Raw genomic sequence first — 19,958 nt, 5'->3', positions numbered from 1 at the left:
TAGTTTGACCCAACAAGCTGTTTCCTGAAGCTCAGGCTTTGCAGCTGCAGAACAGACAACACCAGGCCACTTCCTCATTTCCAGCTCTTCACAGACATCTTTCACTCTCAAAAACATGAGCAGAGTTCAAATATTATCAGAGGAGCGTTCAGGATGGTGTGGTCTTGAAACGTGAGCATGTGACTGTATACTTATAGTATACTTTCACTTACAGTGTATTGGAAATCACTTCTCTCATAATCTATAGAAATTGATAGTTTATAGAACTAAAATAAAAGTCCCAACGGTTTTGCTTAAACAAGATGCTCTCTCGCAGATAAAGATGAAAGTGATATGAACATATACATATCTAGTCAACTTTGCAGGTCACGTGAGTATAATCCACTTTGATAAATCCAGATAAAGCTTATATAGGCTACAAAAATATTTTAGATGGAAAGATATTGATTTCTTATAGAGACACTAAACAAGTGTAAAAACATGCTGGGTGACATTATAATATCTTCTTATCACTGTATGATAAGGAATTCTGAATATTGTTCGATTGAGATAAGTCTAAAACTTGCATGATTTGTCATTAGGGTTATGCAATAAACCAAAAGGGAAGATCTTAATATACTCTAATCTGTAAAAATTATAGATGCAAAGTTATAACTGCACTGAATCTTTAAGTCAGATAACCAACTTCAAATTAAAACAAAAAACATTTTAGCTTTAAAGCATTGTAGGCTACTGAGAAATACTTGATAGTTCAGGTGAGGGGCTCTACTGACATCTTGCGGAAAGGAAATTTCACAGATGTGTCAGTGCATTGAAAATGAATTCGTCTACATCACATTTGATACTTGATTTACAAAAGAGAGACATGAGTAACGTCACTGCCTCCGTTTAAAGACAGAAAATGATTCCTATTAATAAAAGGCGTTTATGGTTGGTTTACTAACATTTTCTGTTGTATTCATCAGTTTGCAGAAAAAAAAGCTTTTGATTTTTGTTAACAATTAAGATAAATGGTGTTACTATTTGTGCGATAAAGCGATTAACGATTTAGATGGGCAGCTATGTCCCAGTTTTGAAAGCATTGACCACAGTGATATATGTGATGTAAGTTTTTAAACAGACATTTGTCATGGCGGTTTACAGGCCGGTTAGCTCAGTTGGTTAGAGCGTGGTGCTAATAACGCCAAGGTCGCGGGTTCGATCCCCGTACGGGCCAGATTCTGTTTTGATTGAGGTGTTGCAAATAGTGTGAATCGCCAGTAAATACACATTCAGAGTTATTTGCATGCTCTGGTTCTATAAATTGCAAGATGTCTTATTATTTAATTATCAATATCAATATAAATTGATATCTTATTATTGTTGTTCGATACTAGGAAATAGTTAGAGAACTTCAGCCTTCACTATTCTATGCTCTGCCTTGTTTGATATACTGTGGTTCTGAATGAGGTCTTTTGCGGTGGGCTTTGTTCGCCCTCAATCGACATCACCTTTTCATTTGAAATACAAGAATAAAAAGGGCTCGTCCGGGATTTGAACCCGGGACCTCTCGCACCCAAAGCGAGAATCATACCCCTAGACCAACGAGCCACGAAAGACAAGTTTATTTGCTAGTCTAAAGTATTTTAACATTACGTGGAAAACGGTTCTATAAAATAATTGTTCGTATGTATACATAACAACATTATGTGCGCGATAATACATATTCGGAGATAATGGCAATTTAATACTCCTTTGCTCAAATTCATGCCGAGTATAAATGGTTCGTTTGACATTTAAAGGTCTTGCCTGTTTTTCTACAAATTATTTCAATTTTATTATATGGAACGTAAGCAACATATTTCTCAATACTTATTTATAAAAGGCTGTTATTTTCAATGTATTAGTCGTGAGACCTCGTGGCGCAACGGTAGCGCGTCTGACTCCAGATCAGAAGGTTGCGTGTTCAAATCACGTCGGGGTCATGAATAAGTTATTTTTGTTCCTACGTATTTTATCAGCATAATCATATTACCGTGTTGGTGGGGAACAGGCCGTTACTTACAACTGACCGTGGCGCCGTTCAGTTCAGTAAACGCTAACACTGTGCACACTGATTCATGGTGAAGTATTGTAACATAAGTCGGTGGATTTTTACCTTCATTACAATCTAAATTTCAATAAACAAATACAACTGTAAAACATTTTTGTGTTAACTAATCCACTATTTTGTAAAAGAGTGAGAGGAAAAAAAAAACAAATAAAAGCTTAGGGCTCGTCCGGGATTTGAACCCGGGACCTCTCGCACCCTAAGCGAGAATCATACCCCTAGACCAACGAGCCACGCGGTGGAATATGTTCTTTATTGATATAGTCCATATACATTGTTTAAGGGTAAACACTGAGGAACATCATGACATCTTTAAAAATATTTTAAAGTCACCGTCTCAGTCTTTGGTTAGATCCAGCATTGGATTTTTCTGGAAGTCAACATTGTCATATTAGTTTTTCTACAAGTCCTAAAGGAGCAAGGCTGGAGAGAAAAAAGCAGGAGACGAAGTAATTTACAGCGTTTATTGAATAATCATACTTGTGTCAGTCTGACTTACTATGGTACACTTTTTGAATCAGTGCTGGTTAAAGTTTAAGTAAAATTGCTTCACAATATCATGTCATTAAAACCTTATAGAATATAAAGACATAAACAAGGTTTATTGTTGTAAATGTGCATTTACAGTATGAAAACCATAACCATAATAATAATAAAAAACATAACCATGATAACACCCACAGCTTTCTTACAGCTCGATTACATCTATTAAGAGACAGATTACTGGAATATAAATTCATTTAGCTGTTGCGTTTAACCAAAGCAAATGAAAAAAAAAAATCAGGAGTTTAGCAAAGATATTCATCCTCTGGAGGTAATAACAGTAACGGTAATATAAAGCATATAAATATTTTTCCAGTCAACATCCACAGTTAAGTTTTTTCCCTTGAATCTCCGTTTCTTGAGGCTGTTCGGGTAAGATCGGGAAGATCATTCCACCAGCAAGGAACGGTGAACAGGAATGTTTCGGAAAGTGACTTAGTGCCATCATGTTACAGAAACACAAGGTGTTGCTCACCCACCAACAGCAGGAGTGGAGGTCGATTTGTCTTGAACTTGATGTGAGCGGTGAACGGTAACCAGTGAAGACAGATCCACACCTAGTATACTACATACCCAAACCATAACTCTTGGCTAACACATTGCAAAATATACATCATATCATAGCTATCATAGCTAAATAAATCTGGTTCAGATATGAAGATATTATTTTAAATGAATCATAAAAATAAACTTCTACACAGAACACTGTTTAGTGCTCTGCAAAGTGATTGTCAATTGTTTCATCACGGATCAAGCCTTACACAAAATACCCTCTTAATGTTAAATCAGTGAGGTTCTGGCCCAGGATCTTCACCATATTTCAAATCGCTTGTCTCTGATGAACTGCTTTCTATCACTGATTTTGTTTCCGAAGAGTCTGCAAACACAAAATTGACGACACCATGATATACAAATCAACTGATGTGTTTAGTTCATCTACATCTCTCAAAAATGAGGATGAGCAAAATCAAAGTTGTTCAATCATCAAAGTGTAAAGTAAAGCTCTGCAAAACATGTATTCTACAATGAGCCACTGTCATTTATATATGATGTCATTTTAAATATGCATTTTAGATACACAGACTTAACTATTTATTATAATTTTTTTACATTATTGTAATGAAACTATTCTAGATTACAGATACAAAATTTGAGACTTGGATTGAATTAAACAGAGCCAAATGATTTATTTTTTGTTTAGTTAATCACTAAAACTAAATTACATAGAGTGTTAATAGACCTAAGGTTATAAAACACTTTTATAAAACACTTTTAACGTACAGTTTGAGTATTGTTTTGAGTTTGGTGTGAGTTGTGGATTCTCTTTGGTTTTTCTTCTTTGATTTTTTTTTGATTTTGTTTTTAATAAGGCTTGAGATGAAAAGATTAAAAATAACAGAAATAAATGTAACTTTGAATAAAGTATTTTGTGTCTCTTTATTCCTCATATGTCAGTGTAACTCACTCCAGGGTCTGGGTTTTGTGCAGATGTGGCAGCAGCGGCTCCATGCAGAGATCAGTGAGTTTGCAGTGACTGAGATCCAGTTCTGTCAGTCCTTCAGAATATTCCAGAAACAGCGCCAGCTGTTCACAAGCTCTCGGGTCCATCTGAGTGTGACTGAGGTCCATCTCTCCTCCCAAAGCCTGTGAAAGAGCCTCAGCGCTCCTCAAAGAGCCTCTCTGAGATCCATCTTTACTAATACAAGCCAGAAACTGCAGCAGCAGAGCTTTACTGCAGCTGATGAGAGGAAGAACACAACGATAAACATGAATGTGAGAATAATATACAGGGTTTCATATGGAGATAAATTAATGCACTATGTAATATTAGCAATAAAAAGGAATCTGTCAGATGTCTTCAGTGTTGGGAAGGTTACTTGGAAATGTAACAGGTTACAGTTTACAAGTTACCCTATTTAAAATGTAATAGTAGTGTAATTTTTTTAATTACGTTTTAAATACAATTCATTAAATTAAACTGTTTTCTTTGTAAAAAAAAAATATGTGAATTTATTCTTGTAATATTTCGACTTAATCTCGTAATATTTCAACTTTATTCTCGTAATATTTCGACTTTATTCTCAAAACATTTCGACTTTAATCTTGTAATATTTTGACTTTATTCTGGAAATATTTTGACTTTAATCTTGTAATATTTTGACTTTATTCTGGAAATATTTCGACTTTAATCTTGTAATATTTAGACTTTATTCTCATAGTAGGCCTATTACGACTTTATTCTCGAAACATTTAGACTTTATTCTCGTAATTTCGACTTTATTCTCGGAATATTACAACTTTAATCTCGTAATCTGATTTTTTTCCCAATGTGGCACAAAAACGCCGTCGTAGATTACAGTTACATTTATTTTGTAATTAAATTACATAACGCCGTTACATGTAACTGGTTACTCCCCAACACTGGATGTCTTACCTCAGCTGGACTTGAGGCAGGATTGGCCAAAGTTGTTTCAAAGCTGTATCAGAAATTTCACAGTCCTGTAAAATTAATTTCACAACACTCTGAGTTTTCTGAAGCACAGATGAGATTATTCTACAGTCTTTTTCAGTTAGTTTCAAATGTTCTTGGTTTTCCAGTGTGTCTGTTAAATCCAGAGCAGAGCAGCAGGAGAAGTCCAGTCTGTAGTGAAGAGCAGAGAGAAGAACATCTGCTGCCTCCTGCTGGAGATCAGAGGAACTGCAGCAACGAAGCAGCTTCAGCAACAGCAGCCTGTCAACACTAACACACACAGATACTGTTAACAAACACACACAAAACAACAGTCATGTTTAATATGATATTAGTGCTGTTATATCAGTAAACCTGAGTTGTGTGACTCTGCTGAGTAAAGGCAGAAAGCTCTGGAGCTCCTCTGCTGGTATGGAGGTCCAGAGCAGATTGAGTTTGACAGTGTTGCAGTGCTGCAGAGTGAAGCGCAGGGCAGCGCAGTGAACAGAGTCCAACACTCGGCCATTCAGGTTGATATAATTCTTCACGTATGTGGGCAGAGTGCACAGATATTGTGGGAATGGAGTCTTATTGATGTAAGTGATTATGGACAGAGAGAAGCTGGGGCTTAACCTGTGGAGAAGAAGATCACTCAATGAAATCTACTTGAATTAAAGGCACTCAGTAAATACAAATCCCAAACTGAACTGTAAATTACAAGTATCTTCAATTATGTCAATGGATGCAACTGTTAAGATGTCAGTTTGTAGGCTCACCTGGAAGGCTATTTTGCCATGGGATATTCAAGTTTACTAAACTTCATAGGACTACAACCAACACAAGGATGTTTAATATGCTTGACAAATCGGACAACTGTTGTAGTTCTTGTAGCAACTTGTTAGCAAAGGGCACAATGGTTTCAAAACTCACATTTGTGGCATGATGGTGTATTATTTATGTTGTAAAATAAAACCAGAAAGTACCTTCCAGTGTTAACAACATACCTTAGTTTACATATAAATCGAGTAAAACAAGGTTTAATAAACATTTGAAATTCCAGGGAGAACTTGTGGCTCTAAATTAGCAATTCTCTTCTAGGTTTTATGACAAATTGTGTACAAACTGAGCAGTTCTATCATTTCTTTTACCGTTTCAGCTGGATTCTGTCTAACACCGGCAGAAGTTCTCTGATGTTTTCAAAAGAGATTTTGCTCTTTCTAAAGTCCAACTTCAGGTTTAGAGCTTGATGTTGCAGCAGGTAATGAATCACTTCCCAGGTCAGTGAGCAGGAAGTCAGATCCTCAGAAACCTTCTTCAGAAAGCAGCGCGTCAGTTCATCATCCTGTGCTTCATACACCACTGAAACCAGCTGCTCAAGAGTTTCTTTAGAGAGCCTAAACACACAGACAGAACAGGATTTGTGAAACAGTTTGGTTTACTCACAAAACATGAACCAAAACACTGAGCTGAACACAGACCTGATAGACAGAGGTTCCTGGAGACCCAACACTGGTGTGAGAGACAGAGCCTCTGATTTACACTCAGTAAGATCCAAACACTGGACAGACAGTAGTCTCAGGAGAGACGTCAAGTTGCTCAGGATCTGAGAGAGACTTTGTTTTGAGTCTCTTGTGACCAGTGAAAGCTCCTCTGTGGTCAGCAAAACAGGACCCTTAAATGACCTCAGTGCTCTGACCATCCTCACTAACATTTTGTCTTCCAGACTGTCAAAAAGAAAATCAAAGATCATGAGAAATATTCACATTACAGATTCCAGGATGTGTCAGTCAATCACAGAGATGATTTAAACAGTTTGAATGTAGATAATATATCTCAGACCTCAGCTTCTGCAGGTGTTTGATGTGTTTGAAGAGCAGTCTGGTTCCTCTGACAGAAATGGCTTGTGTCTTTAGAGTCAGGTTTAGTTTTGAGGGTGAAAGGCCCAGAACTCTCCCCACAGATCTGCAGGTGCTGCTGGGTAATTTTCCACTCAGTGTGACTGTGAAGTCCAAAGCCTGGAGCAGAGGAGTCACCTGCTCTGCCTCAACTCTGGACCCAAACACTTCACAAAGTGATGGGATGAACTGCTCAACTCTCCTATGGAATAGAGTATAAGAAATAAATATTTGCAATAATATAAAATGATCTTGACAGATATTCAACAGTGTTGTTTTGTGTTATCTTCAGTTAAAGTATTTTCACTGCTTTAAGTTAATGTTTCATTTACAGTGTGTGGAGGGAATAGCTTATTGTTTTATTTAGTATAGTAAAAGGCAGCATTTATCAGTGACCTCAATTCAGAGATGTAGGGCAGACACTGGAGGAATCCCTTCAGTTCACTCTCTTCATCTGTCCAGTCTCTCAGCTCTACTGGTTTCTTCTCTGTTTGGAGTTTCAGCACTTCTAGGAGGATGGAGCTCTTTCTTACTGAGAGCTTTATGCTCCAGACTGCAGGAGCTGACTGATAAATTGGCTGTAATGCTGGAAGGACACTTCTGCCTGTTTGACTCTCATAGTCCTTCACATGTGAACACAGATCCAGCAGAAAATCACACTGTTCAAACAGATACATATCATCTTCATCATAGGGGAAAGATGTGTAGCTGATCACAGATGTCAGTAATGCAGTGTTGTTTTCCTCTGTAGCTGCAGCACTCAGATTCACCAGATACTTGAATGCTGACTCTTTCTTATCTTCTTCATCCAAGGTGTCTTTACAAAATCTATGGAAAACAAAGACATAACATGTTAATACAATGTAATTAAACACTTGCCACGTTATTATGTGAAACCAGCTTTTGTGACATAATCAGAAGAGTTTGAACTAACAAAAGACAATGCAACCAAAAAAAAATAATTTAAAATTGCTTGACCCATGAAATCATTTGAGAGATGCTGTTTTTTATATTTCATTGATTAATTTTTATTGAAATAGGAAGATTTTGGTGAGATATGCCAAAGGGCTCATCTCTTTTGGTATTAATTGAAAGGACATTTTCTTTGTAGAAAGCATTTAACTGAACAAAAATCTGTGTAGTGCAAGCAAGGGATCAAGGTTTAACTGGTTAGCATGGTCCAGTTAGTCTCTGCTGGTAGATGTCATAACTAAACCATCTACCTGCAAAGAGCATCTTTCTCCGACTTCAAAACTATCTGTACTATGTTACTATCTGACTTTAGTCAATCATAACAGTGGTCATTCATTGACTTCTTAAAAAACAACAACAATCATTTCAGACTTATTAAAAAATATTTTTTGTGCATATGTAATTTAATTTTTTATTTTTTGTACTAAAACTCTTATTAAAACTATAAGTGATTCTCAAGGAATATATGTGACCCTGAAGCACAAAAGCAGTCTTAAGTCGCTGGGGTATATTTGTAGCAATAGCCAAAAATATTGTATGGGTCAAATTATTGATTTTTCTTTTATGCCAAAAATCATTAGGACATTAAGTAAAGATCATGTTCCATGAAGATATTTTGTAAATTTACTACCATAAATATATCAAAACTTAATTAATAAACTTCATTTGAATGCTGACGATTGCATGTAATACAGCCCGGTAGCCAAGGCCTATGGTTAATATAATAATTTAATAATGAAATATTTTCTATAATAAATTATATAATAATTTCTTAATTCAAAATAAAATATTAATGAATAAATCTCTGATAATCCCGGGTTGCTATGGTCACGCAGGTTTGTTTACACATTAAACTAGCAGCCACGAGAAAAATATGACGTTCCCTCAACATAACATCTCGAGGCCACGATATAAGGATGTAGTTACCTCAACAAAATGATCTCGAGGCCACAACATGATATTATTTTAATTTTTTAAGTTGCTTTGCAATGATTTGTATGGTAAAAAGCACTATACAAATAAACTGAATTGAATAGAATATCACATTCCCACGAGTTAATATGATGTTCCCTCAAATTAATATCTTGTGGCCACCACAAATATTATCACATTCCTGCGAGTTATGATGTTGTGGCTCGACAAAACTAAGTGAACCGACCATGTCTCCTTACGGGCAACGTAATGAACATCTTAAACAGTAATGTATTTAGTTCGGTGATTGTTTTTTGAGCATTTAGTAACTTTTATATTTTTAAGTTTTAAGCTTTATTGTTTTCTTACAAATGTTGTTAGAATGACTTTATTTCAATAAAATATATTTTACAAAAATAGACACACAAGACAACAACAAGACTGTTCAGTTACTTTAGTGTTTGCAGCAGTACTGTAGAGAGATTCTTCTGATGACAGCCCTGCCAGGGTTTAGTTCTGAGTGTTGTTCCGGCAAAATACGGCAAATTCCGAGGACCCCCTCATAATCATGACAGTGATTGAGCACATGCTTAGAGCAATTTATACTTTTAGATGGTATTGGGACTTCAGTTAAAAATGTTCTGGATTTTTTTTTCTGTGCTGTCTGTTTAAATTATTATTATTTTTTGGATTCTTGATTTAATACAAATGTTTTATCAAAAATGGTTGTAATCACATGAAGGCATGAAACATTAACTTTTAAAATGTAATTAAATGAAAATGTAACTATTACTTAAATTTTTGGCCAAACAATGTACTGCACAACAGAGGTTTACTATTAAAATTAAAACATGGAAGAGAAATGGTGTGATTATTCCTTAAAAAAAATTAAGATTTAATAAATGTATAATTATTATTATTATTATTAATTCTTACTTTGACAAGCACATTCTAATGTACAGTAGTAATGTATTTCTGTCAAAATGTCTTCAACTTAAAGGTGCAGCAAATGATTTCTGAGAAACGCTGTTGATATTTGAAATGACCAAAACAAACACACTCCTACCCAAAAGAATCACACCACTATCTTGATGGCTCCGCCCCCAAATTCACAAACACCCTCTGCAGCAGGCACCTCCCCCATCATGAGTGGACATGCCCCTTACTGGTGACAGACTAGAAGTGTGTTTTGGTGCTCGGTGTGATCCACTTTCAGCAGCGTTTCTCAGAAATCACTTACTGCATAGAAACTCGTCTGTTTATTTTTGACAGTTTCCTTTTGAAAACTTTGAGTGTCTGTGTATATAATGTGAATGATAGTTTTCTAACAAGTGAAATGGTGAAATGCTTGTGAAGTGATGACATAGCAGCTTTCTAAAGATGATTTCATGTGTTTCAGTCACAGTGAGACGACAGATGCTGAAAACACCACCAGCACTTTGCTTCAGTGTGTGTGTTACAAGCAGACAGAACCACAACATTCATTCACTCAGAGACGAGCTGAACATGCAAACTTTATATTTAAATAGCAGTCTTTTGTGCTTGTAATATTCACAGACACTAGTCAATATTGTCAATATTTCATTAAGTGTAGAGTGCTGATTTTGATTTATTCATCCAAGATTCACTCAAGGTGACATTCCACGTTATACAGTAAATTATTTTTTATGTTTTTTGTCTTCTTAAAATCACCTCAGGTGTGAGATGTAGGGCAGACACTGGAGGAATCCCTTCACTTCACTCTCTTCATCTGTCCAGTCTCTCAGCTCTACTGGTTTCTTCTCTGTTTGGAGTTTCAGCACTTCTAGGAGGATGGAGCTCTTTCTCTCTGAGAGCTTTATTCTCCAGACTGCAGGAGCTGACTGATAAATTGGTTGTAATTCTGGAAGGACACTCCTGCCTGTTTGAGTCTCATAGTCCTTCACATGTGAACACAGATCCAGCAGGAAATCACACTGTTCAGTCTGATATTCAAAATCATCTAAATTATCCTCATCAAAAGGGAATTTTGTGTATATTCACAATTATGTTGGTAGTTTGTTTTGATTTACTCTGATTTTTTTGTATCAAACTCTGATGCTGAAACAATCAGTTTCAGTAGAAACTTTACAGCAGGTTCTCTCTTCAAATAAAACCTGTGGAGACACAAATAATTATCACTTCAATGTTAAATGTACATAATGAACAAAAATACTGCAGGTGATGAATTAAATCATTTAAATATAAAATAGCTACATGTGAAAGCTGATGAAATGATTTTAAAAGATTCAATGGCAGTTTGTATTTTAGTTCTAGTTGTCGGCTGTGTAGAGTGGTGTGTTGTAAATATAATCCTAAAGTGAATAAATAGTAAAGTGTAAAGTGTGAAATCTAAACTTATTAAAGTGAGTAATTTAAATCATTTCCTTACAATTCTAATTTAAAATACATGTAACTGGCACATATTCAGTTGATATGAAGGTAAATCTGGGTCAGACAGTTTCTGTTCTGTTCAGACACTGTGTCTGTGTGCTGACTATCATGACAGTGAACACTTAATATACAGCTCTATTAAAGTCAAGTATTGTGTTTTGTGTCACATTCACATGCACTTTACATGTTTGATGTTAGACTAAACAGACTAAAACAATTATTCATTTTTTCATTTGTCACATAAATTACACAATTATTTTTTTCTGAAGTTCAACTAACCAAACTAGATAATGTGATTGCAGTTTTTCTTCATCTAATATGTATTCATGTTAATCATTTGACAATTGGCCTCATCACTGTGCACATGCTCTGAAAGACAGGGAATGTGCAATGTACTTTTAATCCTGCAGATATTCGATTATGTATTGTGTGATGTATACATGAACAGAGAGATGAAGATTGTAGCTTGACTATGTAAAAACCCTCTGTACTGTAGCTTGATTATAACTGCACGTGTTAAAGTTGGTTGTTTTTGAATGAGCTCTCTATATCCTTGTTCGGTTGTTAGTGTACGTGTATTCGGGCACTGGTAAGTTCCCTGACTCACTGCACATTGGGACAGTGATCACTCGAATTCCAATGACATAATTACATACAGCGTCAACGGACAACTTCATAGAACGTCATCACAATTAATAAACAACAGGCAGGACTGATCTCTTTTTGATATTTATTTTTTTTCTCATTAAACACATTGTTTTGTTACAAGTTCTTACAACATTTCAGCCGAATATTAATTTTAAATGTTTATTAGATGTGTTCAATTACTGTCTAGCAATGTGTGTTTATGTTGAAATAATATACAAAATATATATATATAAAAAAAAAAACGGTTTGTCTTTTCAAATCTTCTATTGCGTGTCATTATATTTATCGAGTTGGCTCGTGTGGTTTATGTTTCGCGCTTCAGAAATGTGACATTATTTCCGGTAAGGGAGCATTGTGAGCGCCGATGCTCCCTAGTTTTTGTGGTGCATTGTGGGATTTTTCAGGGAGCGAACGTTCCAGTGCACTGGAAGGATTTCGCGATTTGAGACAGCCCTTAAAATTGCTGACTCCCTGATCAGTGCCCTAACTACTGAACAAGGGAGCTGATTGAGACATACTGTGTGCTGATGAAGCTGCTACAATAGAAACATATGAACACAATCATGAATTCTGTGGAGATGTGCAGAGAATAATATGATATATACTGTACATGTTTGTTAGGGTCTGAATGAAGAATTGTTTATATTTAAAAGAAAGAAAAACAAAGATAAATAAGTCTTTCAATGAGGTTATTTTCCTTATGTCTTATTAAAATTAGTCTGATGTTGAGTGTGCAAGACCCCGTTTCTCGTGGAGCTGTGAACAGCATTTTTTGTAACTTTGTTTGTGGCTCTGTTTCCAAAGAAGCACGACCGGCAATCAGTTTGAGTTTGTCCAAATTAATTGCTTACATTTACAAAATGAGCCTACAATAGCAGAAATCAACCTTTTTAATTAAAGTAAAAGTACATATTTAAAGAAAATGATAGTTTATAATATTGAAATGCAAATGTTTAATCAGAAATCAGTATTAATTTTTAAGGGACTGTTGTTTAATTTAGTTTTATACATATGTCCTCATATCTAATTTTTGCTCTAATGTCACAAGTAATAATCTCAAGGTTTTCTGGGTTTTACCTGATTCTTTGATTCTTTTGTTGTGTGGGTTTGGTGAAGTGCACTGTGAACTTAATTATTTCGTTTGTCCTCCAAACTGACCCTCATCTTAAACAGTAAAGAAAGTTTAGCGTCTTTAAATAGGACTATAATTCAATTAGTGATTATTATATGGGATTTTTGTATGTTTTATTGGTTTATTTTTTAAGGTTTATTTTATTCTTTTTATTGTTGTTTGTTTTTATTTTTTTTTTTTTTAATATATTTTACAAAAAAACAGACACACAAGACAACAACAATTGCTAAGGACTTGGTGTTTGCAGCACTAGACAGATTCTTCTGATGACAGCCCTGACAAGGTATAGTCTTGAGTGCTGTTCCGGCAAACTATGGCAAATTTTTACAGCAGAAAAAAAATCCAAGGACCCCTTTATAATTATGGCGGTGATTGAGCACATGCTTAGAGCAATTTGTACTTTTAGATAACATTGGAACTTCCTTTAAAAAATTTCTGGACTCTTTTTCCTCCCTGTATTAATTATTCTGGACTCTGTTTTAATGGTTAAATTAAATTGTAGAAATCTAAAAGCATGTCTAATTAATTGAAATCATAATAACAACAACTTTATTATTATTATTTATTTATTACAATATTAGGGCACTGTGGAATTCTTTATGTATGCATGTATGCATTTTTAGAAATTCTGTGTTGTCTGTTTACTTTTTTTTTTCTGGATTCTTGATTTAATACAAGTGTTTTATTAAAAATGGTGGTAATCACATGAAGGCATACAATATTAACTTTTAAAATGTAATCAAATGAAAATTTAACTATTACTTCAGTTTTTGGCTAAACAAGGTGCTGCACAACAGAGCTTTACTATTAAAATTAAAACATGGAAGAGAAATGGTGTGATTATTCCTTAAAAAAATAAAGATGTAATAAATGTATTATTATTATTATTAATTCTTACTTTGACAAGCACATTTTAATGTACAGTAGTAATATATTTCTTTCAAAATGTCTTCAACTTAAAGGTGCAGCAAATGATTTCTGAGAAACTGTTGCTATTTGAAATGACCAAAACAAACACACTCCTACCCAAAAGAATCACACCACTATCTTGATGGCTCCGCCCCCAAATTCACAAACACACTCTGCAGCAGGCACCTCCCCCATCATGAGTGGACATGACCCTTACTGGTGACAGACTAGAAGTGTGTTTTGGTGCTCGGTGCAATCCACTTTCAGCAGCGTTTCTCAGAAATCACTTACTGCACCTTTAAACTGGTCTTTTATTTTGACAGTTTCTTTTGAAGACCTTTGAGTGTCTGTGTATATAATATGATGATAGTTTTCTCAAGTGAAATGCTGAAATGCTTGTGAAGTGATGCTCAGAGCAGCTCTAAAGATGAAGTTCATGTGTTCATGTCACAGTGAGACGACAGATGCTGAAAACACCACCAGCACTTGCTTCAGTGTGTGTGTAGCAGACAGAACCACAACATTCATTCACTCAGAGACGAGCAGAACATGCAAACTTTATATTTACATAGCAGTCTTTTGTGTTTTTATTCACATACACTACTCAATATTGCTATTTCAATAAGTGTAGAGTGCTGCCTTTGATTTATTCATCCAAGATTCACCCAAGGTGACATTCCACGTTATACAGTAAATTCTTTTATGTTTTTGTTTTCTAAAAAATCAACTGAAACTTAAAATGTGAAAGAAAAATAAACAAATAATCTAAATAATTTCTTTGAGACATTCTTTCAAAATGATTTAAGCCACTAAATTAGTTAATATTAAGTTACTGAAGTTAATATTAATTGTCATACAGAGAGTTTCTACAGTGTGTTTGTGTTCTGACTATCATGACAGTAGAGCTGTTGTGTCCTGTGTGTTACATCACATCAGTGTGTGCTTTAAGTTGATTTAGTGCTATATCACTTTTGTGTGTGCTGAAAATAGGTGAAGAGAATAAACAAACTGTTAAAGTATCAAATAATCTGTGAGATGTAGGGCAGACACTGCAGGAATCCCTTCACTTCACTCTCTTCATCTGTCCAGCCTCTCAGCTCTACTGGTTTCTTCTCTGTTTGGAGTTTCAGCACTTCTAGGAGGATGGAGCTCTTTCTCTCTGAGAGCTTTATGATCCAGGCTGCAGGAGCTGACTGATAAATTGGCTGTAATGCTGGAAGGACACTCCTGCCTGTTTGACTCTCATAGTCCTTCACATGTGAACACAGATCCAGCAGGAAATCAGACTGATGATATTTACATTCAGAATAATAATCATAATCACCCTCATTAAAGGGGAAATATGTGTAACTGCACACAGATGTTAATAGTTGAGTGTAATTCCCTCCTGTATGTGAATCAAACTCTGAAGCTGCAACACTCAGGTTTAAGAGACACTGTGCAGCAGAAACATCCTCGTCATCAAAAAGGTCTGTTTTCAACCTGAAGAAACAGCAGCATGACCATCAAATACTAGCCCTTTAGACTTGTTGTTCATTCACTTCTGTATTCAGTAAAGTAGCTGGAGTAGTTCAGTAAATGCAGTAAAGTAGTTGGTATATAAATAATTCATAATCAGATTTGAAATCACAATTGAGATTATTGACCAAGCAATTTATTTCTTACAAGGGTTTGGATTTACTGAGATGCAAAAGATTAAACAAATCTGACTATATATTCTTGTGTACAAAATCTTTGAGAAAATTATTCATATCCCAAATGCAGTGCTTGACGTGGGAAAAAAAGAAGTGCCGGTACTCCTCACCACCACCAAAAAAAATTAAAAAAATAAATAAATAAATCAATCTCCAGAATTCCCAAAGTATGTATAATTTACCACAAGAAAGAAAGAATTGTTTAGAGCACTTTTAATTAAATTAGCACAAGTCAAGCTGTCATACCAAATAGGACCAAAGGGAGATGTCAAAAAAAAAAAAAAAAAATCACTAAACCGGCTGCTTTGACCTGACTGTTACTATAATACTGATAGCTTAAACCCTGACCATCTTATATTCTACAACACTTTAGAACTCTCCAGAAATGTACCAGTTTAAAATGATTTGATTACTGGGTAGTGTGCTTTATATAGTGTAATTTCTAATCACTCAGACACTGATGCTTTGACTCTGAGTACCAGCAGCATGTCAGAAGTGCTGATACGCACAAAAACGTGCCGGTAAGCTAAAGTCTAAAATACTGAAGTTGTACTGTGTACCGACCCACTTCAAGCACTGCCCAAAAATAAATTAAAGTGTCACAACTGAAAAACATCGCAGTCATTATAGTGAAGCTTAAGAAAAACATCACTCACCTCAGCTGTGAGATGTAGGGCAGACACTGGAGGAATCCCTTCAGTTCACTCTCTTCATCTGTCCAGTCTATCAGCTCTACTGGTTTCTTCTCTGTTTGGAGTTTCAGCACTTCTAGGAGGATGGAGCTCTTTCTCTTTGAGAGCTTTATGCTCCAGACTGCAGAAAACATGGGCGTAGAAAAGACTAAATTGTTTTTAACGTGCACAGTAACTGAAATTTAATACTGTTAAAAGAAAGGCTCTATAACTGTTAAACATATATAATACACTACGCATATTAATTAATGCACGAAGCGTTTACAATGTGCACATCCGGTGTGCAGAATGATGGCTTGAAGCAACTCGGCGTAAGGCTCTCTCAGGCTGTGACGCCGTGTAGCTTCAAGCGCATGATTCTGCACAGCGGTTGCGCACATTGGAAACGCTTCTTGCTGCATTGTATTCGTTTTGTTCTATCGTATCTATCATATGTTGTTGCCTTATTAAAAAATATGCTATACATTTAAAAGAAATGTATTTTAATTTGATAGTATATACTTATTAATGTTTTTAATGAATGGATTTTATAATAATACAAATAGCAATGTGTAACATTTTACCATATTTAGTGCAACACTTTTATTTGTTCTCCACAAAATATGTTTTTTTTTTTCACTAAATGTTTGGATTTCTAAAATTATTGTGCACTGATTTTTCTAGAATAACTTTTGTTGCCGAATTAACCACTAACCTTGTTTGAAACATTTTTGTCATAGATTATGAATATCCATAGGCCTATATTTTTCCACATTTTTTTATTTTTTTCTTTATAATGAAATAGTCTGTATCTAGTAGATTGTGAAAAAATGATTATCAGTTCCACACACAGAGAGATATAAATTCTACATCTATTTAAATGGAGGAAAAAACAAACTTCACTGGTATCGGATCGGTATCTGTATCGGCCAATACTGGAGGCTCGGAGGCAAAAAAAGTGGATCAGAGCTTCCCTAGCTCGCCCAGTCAATGTGATGCACAAGGAATCTTGATTCGACAGGCCAGACTACGTTCTTCAAATCATCCACACTCCAATCTCGATGATGTTGGGCCCATTTCATGTGGTGTTGGCGATGGTGTGCAGTTAACATGGAAACCGGCTGGGTGGTTGGCTACACAGGCTCATACACAGAAGGCTGCAATGAACTGTCTGTTGTAACACATTGTCCTGGTCCCCACTGTTGTAGTTGCTGGCGATTTGTCGCACTGTGACCCTGCGGTCGCTGTGAAAAAGAAGGCTGCAATGAACTGTCTGTTGTAACACATTGTCCTGGTCCCCACAACGGGATTGGCATCAGTGAGCTGCAGGTGATTGGTGGATTCGGTGATGGTCTTTTCTTTTGTCTATTAACTTCAGAGGAATTTTGATAAATCTGATGGCTACAGTTGCACGTTATCAGAACAGTTGGGAGGCACGTTGCAAATATCGATTTTCATCAAACTCAAACTTCGATAAATCAACCACTTTTCCACATTCTGACCCCGAAACTAACCTGACAGAAAAAAGCCTGTACAAAGCTGAATTAACGATTATATAATCTTGCATATGGTTTGACAAGATATTATAATCTTTCTTCAGATTTCATGACATGAAGCACTTTGTCATGGGGTGATACATATGTTGAGGATCCACTCGTTAATATGGCTGTTCATCATGCTCATCTAATGTGGCTAAGGATCTATGAAGAATGCAATATCAATATTTTTAATAAGCCCACCGTGCCCGGACCTAATTCCCTGACCTCTATCTAAACAAATAAGCTAATTTACGTGCTGAGGAACATTTGTGTTGTAATATCATGGCTCAGCTTACAACTTTTTCCAAAATCAACTATCAAGCCACTGTTCTAAGCCATTTTCAAGGTGCCTTCTTTTCCAGCACTTTATAACTGTGGTAAGTTACATGTTTACACACATATTTGAGTTCTTTACTTAAAATCAATCACAATTTTTTTAGCCAACAATCCTAACTGAGATTACACACATATTTGAGTTCTTTACTTAAAATCAATCACAATTTTTTTAGCCAAAAGGAGGACAACTCCTGCCTGTTTGAGTCTCATAGTCCCTCATATGGAAGTACAGATCCAGCAGAAAATGATATTGAAAAATCTGATATTCAAAATAATCCTCATTACAAGGGAAAGATGTGTAGCTGCACACAGATGTTAATAGTTCAGTGTAATTTTCTCCTTGATTTGTATCAAACTCTGATGCCTGAAACAATTAGTTTTCAGTAGAAACCTTTACAGCAGGTTCCTGTCAGCAAATAAACACCTGTGGAGACCCAAATAATTATCACTTCACATGTCCAGAACAAAAATACTGGCAGGTGGGGTGACGAAATAGTTATAAAACTTTTAAATATAAACCTAGATACATAAGAAAAGCGGATGGAATGATTTTAAACGATGCTAAATGGCAGTTTGTATTTTAGTTTCTAGTTGTCGGTGTGTAGAGTCATGTGTTGTAAATTATAATCCTGAATGTGAAACAATTAGTAAAGGGTTAACAAGTTGAAATGCCTAAACTTATTAAACTGTAATTTCAAACTAATTCCTTTAAGAAAAATCTCCAATTTAAAATACATGTAACTGGCACATATTCAGTTGATATGAAGGTAAATCTGGGCTCAGACAGTTTCTGTTCTGTAAGACATTTTGGGCTGTGTGCTAACTTATCATGACAGTGAAACCACTTAATATACAGCTCTATTAAAGTTCAAGTAGTTGTGTCCTTGTGTCACAAACACATCACCGTTACACTCCACAGTTCACTATGCACTTACAGTGAACACTTAATATACAGCTCTATTAAAGTCAAGTATTGTGTCTTGTGTCACAAAAATTTTTTAATCATTTTTAAATTAAATTACACAGTTCATTTTTTCTGAAGTTTAACTAAATAAACTAGTTAATGTGATTGCAGTTTTTCTTCATCTAATATGTATTCATGTTAATCATTTGACAGTTGGCCTCATCATTGTGCACATGTTCTGAAAGACAGGGAATGTGCAATGTAACTTTAATCCTGCAGAGATTCGAATATGTAGTGTGTGGATGTCTACATTGAACAGAGCAGATGACGATTTGTCTAGCTTGACTATGGTACAAAACCCTCTGTACTGTAGCTCGAATTATAACTGCACGTGTGTGAACATACTGTGTGCTGCATGATTTAAAGCTGCTAACAATAGAAAACAAACATCAATGAAACATATGAACATAATGAATTCATGAAAAAAAAATTCTGTGGAAGATGTTGGCAATGCGCAGCAGCATTATGCGCAGAGCATAATATGACATATACTGTACGTGTTTGTTAGTTTATGTTTGTTTTTATTTTTTTTATATGATAATTATAAGTTTTTTTTGTTTTTCATTGAGGTTATTTTCCTTATGTCTTTGCGCAGAGCGTGTTTTTGTTTTAAAAAAAAAATCAACTGAAACAAAGTGTAAAAAGAAAACTAACAAATAATCTAAATAATTTCTTTGAGACATTCTATCAAAATGATTTAAGCCACTGAATTAGTTAATATTAAGTTAATTAAGTTAATATTAACTGTCATACAGAGAGTTTCTACAGTGTGTTTGTGTTCTGACTATCATGAC

At 35.2% G+C, this 19,958-nt stretch overlaps 1 protein-coding gene and 4 non-coding genes across 5 annotated transcripts in view; 2 read left to right on the top strand and 3 right to left on the bottom strand.

The window, feature by feature from the left end:
* The first annotated feature begins 1,142 nt into the window (after positions 1-1,142).
* Positions 1,143-1,216, top strand: trnai-aau. The gene has a single exon. It is a non-coding gene; the product is annotated as a tRNA-Ile (tRNA).
* Positions 1,217-1,518: 302 nt separating this feature from the next.
* trnap-ugg lies at positions 1,519-1,590 on the bottom strand. Its single transcript has one exon. It is a non-coding gene; the product is annotated as a tRNA-Pro (tRNA).
* A 302-nt stretch (positions 1,591-1,892) lies between these two features.
* On the top strand, positions 1,893-1,964 carry trnaw-cca. Its single transcript has one exon. It is a non-coding gene; the product is annotated as a tRNA-Trp (tRNA).
* A 286-nt stretch (positions 1,965-2,250) lies between these two features.
* trnap-agg lies at positions 2,251-2,322 on the bottom strand. Its single transcript has one exon. It is a non-coding gene; the product is annotated as a tRNA-Pro (tRNA).
* Positions 2,323-4,093: 1,771 nt separating this feature from the next.
* Positions 4,094-19,958, bottom strand: part of si:ch211-281l24.3 — an 80,491-nt gene continuing 64,626 nt past the window's right edge. The window contains exons 23-32 of the mRNA XM_042771754.1: positions 16,312-16,421; positions 14,990-15,443; positions 10,553-10,557; positions 7,373-7,804; positions 6,921-7,178; positions 6,560-6,805; positions 6,230-6,475; positions 5,457-5,714; positions 5,067-5,372; positions 4,094-4,370 (exon numbers count right to left, since the gene is read on the bottom strand). Of these exons, the coding sequence (XP_042627688.1) occupies positions 4,094-4,370; positions 5,067-5,372; positions 5,457-5,714; positions 6,230-6,475; positions 6,560-6,805; positions 6,921-7,178; positions 7,373-7,804; positions 10,553-10,557; positions 14,990-15,443; positions 16,312-16,421 (2,592 nt within the window). The remainder of the gene's footprint in view (positions 4,371-5,066; positions 5,373-5,456; positions 5,715-6,229; positions 6,476-6,559; positions 6,806-6,920; positions 7,179-7,372; positions 7,805-10,552; positions 10,558-14,989; positions 15,444-16,311; positions 16,422-19,958) is intronic.

This window comes from Cyprinus carpio, chromosome A15, assembly GCF_018340385.1.
Source record: "Cyprinus carpio isolate SPL01 chromosome A15, ASM1834038v1, whole genome shotgun sequence".
In the NCBI taxonomy this organism is placed as follows: domain Eukaryota; kingdom Metazoa; phylum Chordata; class Actinopteri; order Cypriniformes; family Cyprinidae; genus Cyprinus; species Cyprinus carpio.
Note: the sequence above shows the minus strand (reverse complement) of the source record. Positions and strands in the feature narration are given on the sequence as shown.